The sequence below is a fragment of the Sorghum bicolor genome, chromosome 8 (assembly GCF_000003195.3).
Source record: "Sorghum bicolor cultivar BTx623 chromosome 8, Sorghum_bicolor_NCBIv3, whole genome shotgun sequence".
Taxonomy (NCBI): Eukaryota; Viridiplantae; Streptophyta; class Magnoliopsida; order Poales; family Poaceae; genus Sorghum; species Sorghum bicolor.
The window spans coordinates 23,898,369-23,910,226 of NC_012877.2; the positions used below are offsets into that span (position 1 = coordinate 23,898,369).

The following is an 11,858-nucleotide window of genomic DNA, read 5'->3' on the forward strand; positions in this document are numbered from 1 at the left end:
TGGTAGTAACAAGATAACTTGAGCATTTACTTCATAAGGGAAAACAGAAATATTTTTGGTTATTCTCTCCCGGATTAGGAGTAGAATATTTTCAGGTGGTTCTGGAGATGGAATGGGTGGATATATGTGGATGGTACTTCCGGAGTAGAAGTAGCATATATGAGTGAATGTGCAAGTGAAATCTTGATTTAACCACATGACAAGCTCCTAAGGGTCTACACAGCTTGACCACACTCAATGCTCATAAGCAGTAAATAATAAATGTGTGGCTCAAGGTCTAGCAAGCATGTATATATGGCTGTGGTAGGAATTTAAACTCTCATCATACAGGAACTCATCATGCAACATTTTAAAGATTTTCAAAGATAAAATTCTCCAGAATTCTAGCATCTCTAGGAACAGATAAACAGCAGCTCAGCCTTCCCATATCTTATCCGTTAACAACTTAGACTTCAGATCAAGTTTTCATCCCACAAGTTTAGGTCTAGAGCACGCTTTAAATTATAACAGTTATATCTAAACTTGAGAGAGAACTTAAAATGTGCAAATTAGGCAGAGCAACTTTTCATCATATCCATGCTTAAGTTTTATTTAGATACGGATTAGCATAGCCACTTTATTTATTTATTAAACATACTAAGCAAAAGATATATATATGCATAAAATCTTTATTTGGTTTTCCCATAGTTTATGTGTATTAATATTCTAAAATAATATAAGTATAAAGATAGATAGAAATACTTATCGAGATAAATGGGGGTGCTCTCCCCCAAGCTGAATTTTGACGTAATTTCTCTTGATGTAGCTAGCAGGTGGCAGAGGTGTAGTTGAAAGTCAGCAGCATTCTGACAGCGATTAGAATGTCCTCCGTCTGCTAGTCTTCTTGATTCTTAAATTCTGTGGAGCTCAAATAGACAACAAAGCTTGTGGAACTGATTAAGTGTTAGCATAAATATCTAGCCTTTATCATCTTGAGACTCCTTAGTAAATATTACTCCCTGTTTTTATATTTTTATTTTTATAGAGCAGAAAAATAATTATTTTATTTTTATGCCACCACAGTGAATGTACTTATGGGTTTTATGCCACTCGTCTACTCACATGGGGCTTACTGTTTTTCACATTTTTATTTTCTTTTATTTTTAAGATAGTATGAATATGATTAACTAAGTAAACTATTTAAAATAATTGAAAGGGAAAGGATAACTACCAAGTTTACCTCTTGGCAAGGCGTTCGGTGTTTTTAAGTCCTCCGAACGGGACTCTCCATTTTCTCAATCGTCCTGAGGTTCGTTGGGTGGCGTAGTCGGTACTTCCGGCAGCGCCTCCTCTTCTTGTATAGTTATCTTCATTTTCCATACCTGACTCGGTGCTTCAATCTCCTCTGGATAATTCTGTTTAAACTCTACGTCTTCTGACCTTACAACTTCTCCTTCATAGTCTGCCCATCCGTCCTTGATGATCTGCCTTCTCTGGTTGCGGTTGCGTCTTTTTCTGACCTGCTTAGATTCTTCAACGATATAGTTAGGGTCAGTAAAATAACGGCGTACCTTCTCTGAGGGGAAGTGCATATGGACTTCTCCGGTTCCAATGTAGATAATTGCTTTAACGGTACTGAGGAACGGTCTTCCAAGGATGATGGGTGGATCATATTCATCTTCTTCCATGTTAACAACTTGAAAGTCTGTGTAGACAAAGTGATCGTCTATTTTGACTGGGACATCAGATACTATTCCTTTAACTTCTCGAAATGTCTGATCTGCCATCTGGAGCTGAATGTATGTTGGTCTTAGTGGCATGGTCCCGAACAAGAGCCGATAGGTGACTGCGGCCATTATGTTGACGCCTGATCCGGTGTCGCAAATCGTCTTGTAGAAGTTGTATCCATTTATGGAGCAGTAAATGCTTGGCATTCCTGGGTCGTCCTTCTTGGTCAAAAACGGTGACTTAAGTTGGTGATCTTGGCCTCCATGGACTACAGTGACCATCTTCGCTGACTCGGTCCACACTTGCTTGTTCCTGTTTCTCCTGTTGGTCCTCTTCCTTGATTTATGTCTGGATTGATCTGGAATTTGTGTAGTCTTGTTCTTGAAGAAAAATATCTCCTTCTTCCCTTTGACGTAGAAACTGATCTTGGCAGCACTGGCGTAGATGATAGCTCCCGTGGTGTTCAAGAATGGCCTCCCTAAGATGATAGGTGCTCTCTCATCATTTCCGGTCTCTACCACTACGAAGTCTGCTGGGGCATACAAGGTACCAACTCGGACACAAAGGTTCCTCACTATTCCTTTTGGAAAAGTTATCGTCTGATCTGTAAACTGCAAACACATGGTTGTCTCTAATAAAGGATATGTAAAGAATTTCTCATAGAGTACCCTGGGTATAATGTTGACACTGGAGCCAAAGTCACAGAGTGCTTCTGGGACATCCACCATGCCGATGGAGATCGGGATGACGGGGCGTCCTGGATCGCCTCTCTTGACCGGCAGACGGTCAGTAGAAAATTCAGTGACGGGGTTACTCCAATTACCTGCATCAAACACGTCTACAAGATTTGCAGATTCTAATCCTTCCGGTTGTGATGGTATACCAGGGTTAGTAGTAGGAACAGCAGCAGCTATTTGATTTAACTGAGATTCAATCATTTTATTAAAGCTAATTTGATTCTTGATGGCAGTAGAAAAATTATCCATTCTATTGTTTATATTTTCTAGCATTTTATCATTAGATGCCAATTTCTTAGATAGGTTATCCATTAGCTTTCCTTGATTAGACACTAACTCTCTCAAAGGTGGAAAATTATTATTGTTGTTGTAAGAATTGTTACCTTGATAATTACCTGAGTAGTTAGGCCTCTGTTGATTCCAACCTTGATTTTGTTGAGGACGGTTGTAGTTGTTGTTGTTGTTGTTGTTGATGTAGTTCACATCCTCAAGTATCTCAGGGCAGTGGTTGCCTGAGTGTCCAGTGTCTCCACACTCCTCACAAGTCATGTGAGAGTCGTAGATGTGCATAACTTCTTTCTTGTCTCCAGCTCTATCGTCGAGCTTCTTCATGAGCAGGTCTAGCTTTGCAGATAGCATGTCTACCTCCTTCAGCTGATGCATACCTCCACCTCTCTTGCGTGTCTGGGTCCTCTCTTCATTCCAGCTTTGGTTGGATGCCATCTTCTCCACAAGAGCTGTGGCTTGTGATATAGTAAGTGATAAGAATGCTCCTCCAGCTGCAGCATCCATAGTCTCTCGGGCACTGTTGCTGAGGCCATGATAGAATGTCTGCATCAATAGCCAACTTTCCATTCCATGATGGGGACATTCTAGGATGTAGTCTTGAAAGCGCTCCCATGCTTCTGGAACAGATTCATCATTTTGTTGCTGAAAACTTGTAATCTTCCCACGGAGAGCATTGGTCTTGCCCATGGGAAAGAACTTAGCCAGGAAGTTTGTTGAGCAGAGTGCCCACGTAGTATTCTTCTCCTTTGTAGCGTAGAACCACTGCTTCGCTCTTCCTAACAGTGAGAAAGGGAAGAGGCGAAGTAGTATAGCGTCTTTGGAAACTCCTGCTATGGTGAATGTGTTGCAAATCTCCAGGAAGTGTTGTAAATGAGCACTAGCATCTTCGTGTGCCTTCCCACAGAACTGGTTGGATTGCACCATGTTGATAAGTTCAGGCTTGAGCTCAAAGTTGCCATCGATCTCTGCAGCAGGTCCAGTGCGGATGTTGTCCGTAGTGGGAGCTGAGAACTCACGGATCGATTTGTTCGCCATGGCTTCGAACTCTAAAGACAAGTTCCGGTGATCTTCTTGATTGGATGAAGCTTCTTCGTGAAGTGTTGATGATTTCTTTAGCTTGGCTCTCGTCTTCTTGAATAATGCTTCAGGATCGTCAACAAAATTTCCTGGAAGATGTCTTCTATTCATACATTCCCCTGCATAAGATAAAATAGAAAAATATCGGGGTAAAATTGTATGAGAGAATAGATAAGCTCAATCATATTAGTGATGTGAATGATAACTCAAAATCTTTTATTCCATTCCTGATTGGTAATCAACCTTCCCCGGCAACGGCGCCAAAAATGCTTGTTGGGTATTCTTAACATCATTACTAAAAGTAGACTAAGTTCTAAATCTAGCAACGGTGCCAAAAATGCCAAACCTATCCCTTATACCACTTAAGCCAAGTTGTCATCCCCAGCATGATATAAGAGACGCGGTATTGAAATATGCAATTGCTCTTCTAAATAAATAATTAATGGGATCTGCAAGCGCACAGATTAATACCGATGTAGCATTTTAACCGGGAAGTATTCCAGGTATCGTTATTTATATTTTTACCACTGGGAAGGGATTAGCAATCATCACTATTGATTACAGAATAGAATATGAGATTGAGCATCTATCATTGCATGTATAATTGAGAACATTATATCTAACTCATCATACAGGGATAAGTGTCACATAAAAGATATATAAAATAATAATAGTGATAAGGATAACTAATCTGATCTAGCCACATAATAAATATGATAAGCACCTCAATTAGATACTCTAGAAAGTCATTAGCATGGTATTAGAACGAACTACAAGAATATTCCCTAAGTTATTCTCAACTATATAGTCTAGCATATCATAGTTAGTGCAAGCATACTTAGCAATCATTGCGAGACAAGACTATGCCCATGCATAGTGATATTAGCAAGGAATATGAGAAACATAGCAATCACTCCCCTGTAATAATGTTGCTCTGCCAGCCCAATACACGAGAAGGGGACTATATAAGAATCAATGAAGCTGTCACTATCACGAACCACCCCACGATCTAGCATATTGGGTACAATCGCAGATAAATATGGTATAAGCACCACGCCTACACAATATCTATCATTTACCCATGGATCCGATGGATAAACGCTATACGATCCTAAGCATGTATATAGATCGTATCTAACTAAGCCAAGTACATAACTATGATAAACTAAGAACAATATAATCTTGAATATAAGCAAGTAGAGCAAAGTCATAAGCAATATATTGAAGTAGAACAAAGTCATATTCATAATATTGAAGAATAAAGATAATTAGAAAGCAATTAGAAGCACAATTAGAGAATTACCAAGAATCCTCCTGACAGATCCGGAAACCAATCGAAGATTGACTCCTAGTTCTAATCCTATGTAGCTATGCTAATCTAGATATCTAATTGATGTGGTGGCTCTAATCTTGATCAGAGGCTTTTTCTCCCTTGATGGAACAATGAATTAGGGTTGAGAGGCTCTCTCCTCCAGGGGCCAGGGGGTCTGGTTTTATAGTCCCTCCAAGTGAATATGGGCCCTTGGATCAAACCGACATAGATTGTATGGTTTAGATTCATCCTTTAGGTCGGTGGAGATCTCCCGCAAAGCAGAGTCCTGATTGGACTCAGGAGGTGGGCGAGCGCCCTGACCAACTGGGCGGCCGCCCAGGGTCTGGCCCCGTTTCGCCTTCGCTTCGGTCTCGTGGCTTCTAGAGTCTTCTAGATGTAAGATAATTGCGCAGCACGTTAATATCTTTACGTAATCCTGACATGTGGGCCTTTCTTCCGTATTTCCTGATAACCCCCTGCAGAAATAGACAAACACCAAAACTCATGGAATTCTGTCAGATAAAACCCTAAGTCTAGATCTTTATTTCATTTGGATCCTTTTCTTTATTTATTTGATAATTAAATTTGATACTTAAGGACCGTCAACAACAGGGAACAAGCACCCGTCAAATCCCCACTTTTTCTAGCTTTATCCCACAAAATAGACAAGTACAACTCGGCGCTGTATAGCAAACATGATATCCCATCATGGTATCCCTCGAGGCACCTGAAGTCAGCGCTCCCACACAGCGGAGCCGCTCGTGCATCCGACCCTCGAGCAGGCACCCCTTCTCAGGGAAGGATCCAGCGATGAAAGTCAGCGCTTCAACAACCGTCGACGTGACTGCTGCCATGACGTACAAGCATGCTTATACCTGAACCAATCTGAGACAATGCACAGGGGCTGAATCTAGAAGCGCACGCGCCATCATCATCAAAGTACATTGTTACAAGACACTCGAGGCCACGCCAGTACGGAGGCCTCGAGTAGGTCAGCGCGCCGTACCCCTATCGAGGCTTATTCTAAACACCTACTCTCTGTAACGTAGGTCTCCCCTTGGAACTATAAAAGGGGACATTGAGGATGATATACGCATCACACACAAAGCATAACTCGTAGAACACCGTTCACATACCACACCAGCTAGGACTTAGAATTCTTGGTTACATCCGCTTGTATTCTCCCCTGTACAAGCACTTAGGTGCAAGATAATACAAAATCCCCTTCTCTTGCCCGAACAAGGATAAATCTTTGTGTCATTCTTGCATCACCATACGAAAGAGGGAGCACGCACATAAATTCAATCCTTGGTGTTACGCCCTGGGGTCAAAACACCGACATAACGGTACTTAGGTATGACAATCAATAGTTCATGGATATAAAGAATAAAACTAGAAGCAAACAGAACTATCATTGTAGCATTTCAACCCATGAGTATTCAAGGGTTATCGTATTTAATCCCGTAGGAGGGCGTAACAAATGCATCTAGATTGGTTTGTAGCATGATCACTTGTTGAGATGCATAGGTAGACATAGTCTAATCAGGGGTCACGGCATGCTCTTAAAATATGGATAGTGGACACACTCATCGGGGCAACCTCAAGGAATAAAGAGAAAATAAGGAAATAAAAGAAATAAAGAACAACTACTTGAGCTGGCATTGATCTTATATAACTATGCAAAGAATTGTTAGTAGAACATCTAATCAATATAACTAGAGTTAGAACGAAGTCTGAGGATCTAGGGAGATCCCCGCAGCTGGACATCCAGCCGATAGGGACTTTACTGAACTCCTACTGGAATACCTGATCGTGGGGAATACTAGGGATGACAGGGCTGTCACTACCCTACAACCTACCCCTCTACCTGAAAGATACCCGCGCATCCGCTGATCTCCGCATAGCCGAGCACCTCGCCCGTGTAATTGGAAACGCCTCCTAGCCTCCCGGGACCCCAACCTTTCTGATTGATAGGCTTGGCTAAGAGTGGCCATCACAACCCAACGAACCATTACCCCAATCTTAATCCTTTGTCTATTCATACTAATTCGATGAACGATGAAGAACAAGGATGAACACATCAAGAACATAGCAGAAGAACTAAGAACTAGTTCATATACTATGAACAAGATATGAACACAACTATACTCTAATTCAATTGCATAATCATATAAATAAGATAAGAACTTGCTCATGGAGGAGAACTGAATTGTATTTATACCAAGAAGCTCTAAGATCCTCCAAGGAGACAAGCTCTCCTTGCTAGCTTTGCCCTGCTCTACTACTGAATCTAAACTAAAGAACAAGTGTAGAAATGTGAGGTGTATTGCTCCAAATGATGGTGTGTGTTGAATGGTGTGGAGCCATCTATTTATAGCCCAACAAGGACGGTTCACGGCGATCTAAATTTGATAGGAGGTGAAACCATCCTATGCATGCCGCCATGCAACCGCCTGAAAAGGTGGGACCGAGTTGCCACCATGGGGGGATGCGCCTGCACCAGGGTGCGGCCGCACCACTAGTGGGCCCCCCTGGCCACCGCCTTCGCGTGGTCGGTTCGTCTCTGGGCCCTGATCCTTCCCGTGGTTACAGATGGATCCAGTTCGATGTTTTGGTTGGCTTTTCCATTTATCTTTGATTTGCGCCTTTTCTGAATACGCTTTCTTGAAGTGCGCTTTCTCGTGTCTTTTGCGCCTTTCCGCGTGTCATACCTGACAGAACTTGTGGAAAGGTTAGTTCAAAGCCCTACCATCTATTTATTTTATTTATTAAAATGATGTTTATAATTATAAGATAAGGGGTACCAACACTCTTTTCATAATCGACGGTTGCAAGCTGTCGAGCGCCAGGCCGTTCGCTTGACCGTATTCCGTATTCGAGGCTGTGGGTCGAGCAGTGATTGCTAACGATCTTACGCTCGTGCTGGATCGTCGAGCCTGACCCTCGAGTTGTCTTGGGATCTATCCATTATGAATGTTCGCTGGGGCGGTACCCCTTATTGACACCCTCGATAGTAGCCCCCGAGCCCTTGTTTGAGTACTTGTGCTCGAGCAGGGGTTCTACCGGTGGTCGAGTTTCAATGGGGGTCGCACGAGCGACTCCGCAGGGGTAGCCCCTGAGGCCTTGAAGGAGTCATGGACTCCTTTGAGGGCTATATTGCTCTGTCAGATCTGATTGTTCTTTATTTCCCTTTTTGTTTAGGGGCGCTCATTCTGGGAGGGAGCCCCCGAGTCTCGTTTGCCGGTTTTCCCCCTTTGGGGCTAGGAGCGTGATGTACTCCCGATGGAGCGAGCATCATCATCCTGGGTGAGCTTTTATCGGGTAATCCAAGCGAGAACCCATGCCCCATTCGATGGGGCTGGCTGTAGCCTAGAGGCGTTCTCATTAAAGCCAGGCTAGTGTGGTCGAGGATACTGGTCTCGTTTGATAGAGTCCAGCGGCTCGATGCCTCCCTCTATGGGGATTCCTCTCGACCTCCTTGCCTTTGCCTTGGATACTCCTAGCGAGTCCTCGGGGCATGCCTCGTTTTGACCTCTCACTAGATGTCCCTAACTCGACTACTCGAGGGCGACCGTCAACCCTAGTCGGTGGGCCAGTCCACGCTCCCTCAAGGTTCCAGTAGCGGCGCGCACCGAACTTACCTTGCGATGGAAGGAAGGGCCATGGCGGTTTGTTTTCCTGCCAGTTTGGCACGTCTTTTAGGAGGAAGCCATTGCAGCGTTGTTCCGTTGGGTGGAATCCGTAACGTCCTATCATAGAGGGAAATGGGACTGTTTGGCAGTGCATTTACTGCGGGAGTTACCGTGATAACTGGATCTATCCATTGCGACGCGCCTATATATATATTGAGGTCTTTCTTGGCTGTTTCCCCATCTACATTTTGCCATTGCTTTCCTTCCTTCTCTGCCCACATCACCCTGCGTGAAAAGAGCTTCAAAGAGAGAGATCGTTAGGGTTCCGCTGCGCCTTTCTGTGCTCTAGAAGATGCCGGTGAGACTTATCATCGCTGACGAGTGGCGCCCGTCGATCGTGATGGAGCGCCGGTTGCATGACTTGGAGAAGGAGGGGCTCCTACGACCCCTCACTTCCTCGACACGCCCCGAGTGGATCGCGCTGCCGGAAGAGCACCGGGATACAAGCCCGCCAGAGGGATACGTCGTCTCCTTCATCAAGTTCCACTGCCACGAGCTCGGGTTTCCTCCGAGGCGCTTCATGAGGGCGCTCCTTCACCACTACGGCGTCGAGCTCCAGCATTTCTCCCCCCAATGCTATCTCCACCATCGCGGTCTTTGCCGCGGTGTGTGTAGGATACTTCGGGGTGATGCCACACTAGGATTTGTGGCTTCACCTCTTCTGAGGTGAGGTGTTCCACGCTCCTAGTGGGGCTGCTAGGGTGAGGAAGCCAGTGCGGGCCGGCTGCTCAACCTAGTCCGAGAATACATCCTTACTGGGCTGACGTCAAATCACACCTAGTGGGATTCTCAGTGGTTCTACTTGCACAACGACGATGGCCTCTTCCCCAACTACACTGGGCACCTAATCAAGGAGCGCCCCGACAATTGGAACTACTGCGTCATCAAGACGCACCATGCCTGGCTCTACCCACTACTCGAGGCCCTGAGGCGCCTGCACGAGGAAGGCCAGACTGCAGCTCTTGTCCTCTCGGTTGTCCACCATCGACGGGTACTCCCATCAATGTCTCGACCGCAGAGGATGGACGAGATGGGTCCGTGTGTCTTGTCATGGGACCGCGAGGCGTGCCGGATGTCGAACAAGGCACTCCTAGACGAGGAGGTCGCCGCTAGGGTTAGGGTGGCTGTCTCGGGCGACTTCCAGCCGGAGCACGTGAATACCTTCCCCATGAAGCCTAACGAAGGCTACTATGATCTGGTAAGCCTCTCGAGCTATTGACATTTGCCCCTTGTTTTTGGCTCTGTCGTTTCCTTTCTGATTTTCCTGAGGTGTTTGTTTGTTTTGCCAGGGGTGATCGACGCTTGGTCCTCGAAGCCCCCGGTGAAGGAGGATGATGTTGAGCATGAGAAAAGGTGTGCCTCTGCTGAGAAGCACAAATTTGTGCAAGATGTAGTGAGGAAGAAGGAGAAGAGGAAGAACCTTGAGCGACAGGCGCTCGAGGAGCGTTGAGCCAAGGAGAGGTGTGAGGGGAGGCCTGAGGAGGACTCTCCTAATGAAGACGATGATGACGATGACGACGACGATGAGGATTCTATGGGGATGGCGGCCTGTCTCGACCGAGTCCTGCAAGGCCCACCGCAAGCCGACGTTTCCTCATCGTGCGTAGGGGCTTCCAACGGGCCGTAGGGTGGTGACCGCGAGGGCCACCAAAAGGAGATGTCTCCTCACCGCCCGCGTGCTGATACGCCCCCTGCCACCACCTAGGGTCGGGCCGCCCTTCCGCCACGACCTCCCCAAGCGTCTGGCTCGGGCCATCGGGTCAAGACCTCTAGAACAGGGCCGCTAACTCAAGGCCATGTTGCTGTGGTGGCCTCGAGCCAGGGAGGAGGGCATCGGAGAAGCACAAGCCCTAAGGATCGTGAGGTGGGGAGAATGGAGCCGAGGCCTACTCTCGTCTTAGAGCAGCCGGGGGCCTCGACGCGCGGTGGCCCGAGGCCTGCTGGCCGTTGGACTGGTAGGAGGGTCGTCCTCCCTATGGGGTAAGATCTCTAGACTACAATGCTGTCTTTGTTGGTTCATTTGTCTGTTGGCACCCACCATCTTGGATCATTTCTCTCCTGCTTAGGCTGAAGACGCAGCTGGAGCAGGCCCAACCCTCGACGGCCAAGAGACTCAAGGCCTGTGCGAGCCCCAAGGGACCTGGTAAGTGATTGGCTTCCCTTCCGCATTTTTATGTTGGTCTTTGCCCTATCGTAGGGATTCTTTGTAGCTGACGTGTGCTTTTGGGTGTATACAGGCTCTCCCGACTCTCGGCCGCCCGCTGGTGGCGACGAGGCCTCGCCTCGGCCGTCAGAGGAGGGCGATGTCTCAAAGAGTGACCCACCGCCTCTTGGTCAGGGCGTGGAGCCACGCCTCCATGGTCAGGAGGGAGGCCCTGAGTCGCCCAAGTTAGGCGGAGAGGGCGACCCGATCACTATTAGTGATGAGTCTGAGGAAGGCCCACCATCGACTGGCGACCGCGTCTCGGACAAAGAGGCCGAGGTCCCTCAAAACGAGGGGCGGACGCCGTGGCCGATCGGGCTCCATGCCGTCGAGGAGGAAAAGAGGAAAAAGAACGAAGAGGAGCAGAGGAGGAAGGAAGAGGAAGAGAAAAAGAAGAGGGAAGAGGAGAAACAGCATCTGCTGGAGCAGCAGCGACGGCAACAGTAGCTGGAGGAGCTAGAGCAGCAGTGGCAGCAAGAGCTGCAGGAGCTGCAACTATAGCAGCAATAGTGGCAGCAGCAGCTAGAAGCACAGCTAGAGCAGCGGCGGCAGCAAGAGCTGCAGGAGCTGCAACTACAGCAGCAGCTAGAGGAGCAGCTGGAGCAACAGCGGTAGCAGGAGCTACAGGAGCAGCAACTGTAGCAGCAGCAGCAGCTCGGGGAAGGGCAAAGGCTCGAGACGGGGGAGGGAGTTTTGCCAGTCTATGGCCTAGCGACTCCCCGTGGCTTCATTCCTGGGGGATCCTACCATCCCGGCCGAGCCACGCCGGAAGGTTGGCGTCTTGGCGTTGGCGCTTGGCGTGCGCGCACCCGTGGATCCGAGCTTAGAGATCAGGGGGACTA

General features: G+C 47.0%; 1 protein-coding gene across 1 annotated transcript; it reads left to right on the forward strand.

The window, feature by feature from the left end:
* Positions 10,789-11,463, forward strand: LOC110437545 (basic salivary proline-rich protein 4-like). Its single transcript, XM_021466016.1, has 3 exons — positions 10,789-10,793; positions 10,880-10,956; positions 11,051-11,463. The coding sequence occupies exons 1-3, from the start codon at positions 10,789-10,791 to the stop codon at positions 11,461-11,463; spliced, it is 495 nt and encodes a 164-aa protein (XP_021321691.1).

Bases quoted from the DNA above. Each gene is read 5' to 3' on its own strand.
- LOC110437545 (XM_021466016.1), top strand. The intron at 10,957-11,050 runs GTAAGTGATTGG...GGGTGTATACAG, and splicing joins TGCGAGCCCCAAGGGACCTG to GCTCTCCCGACTCTCGGCCG.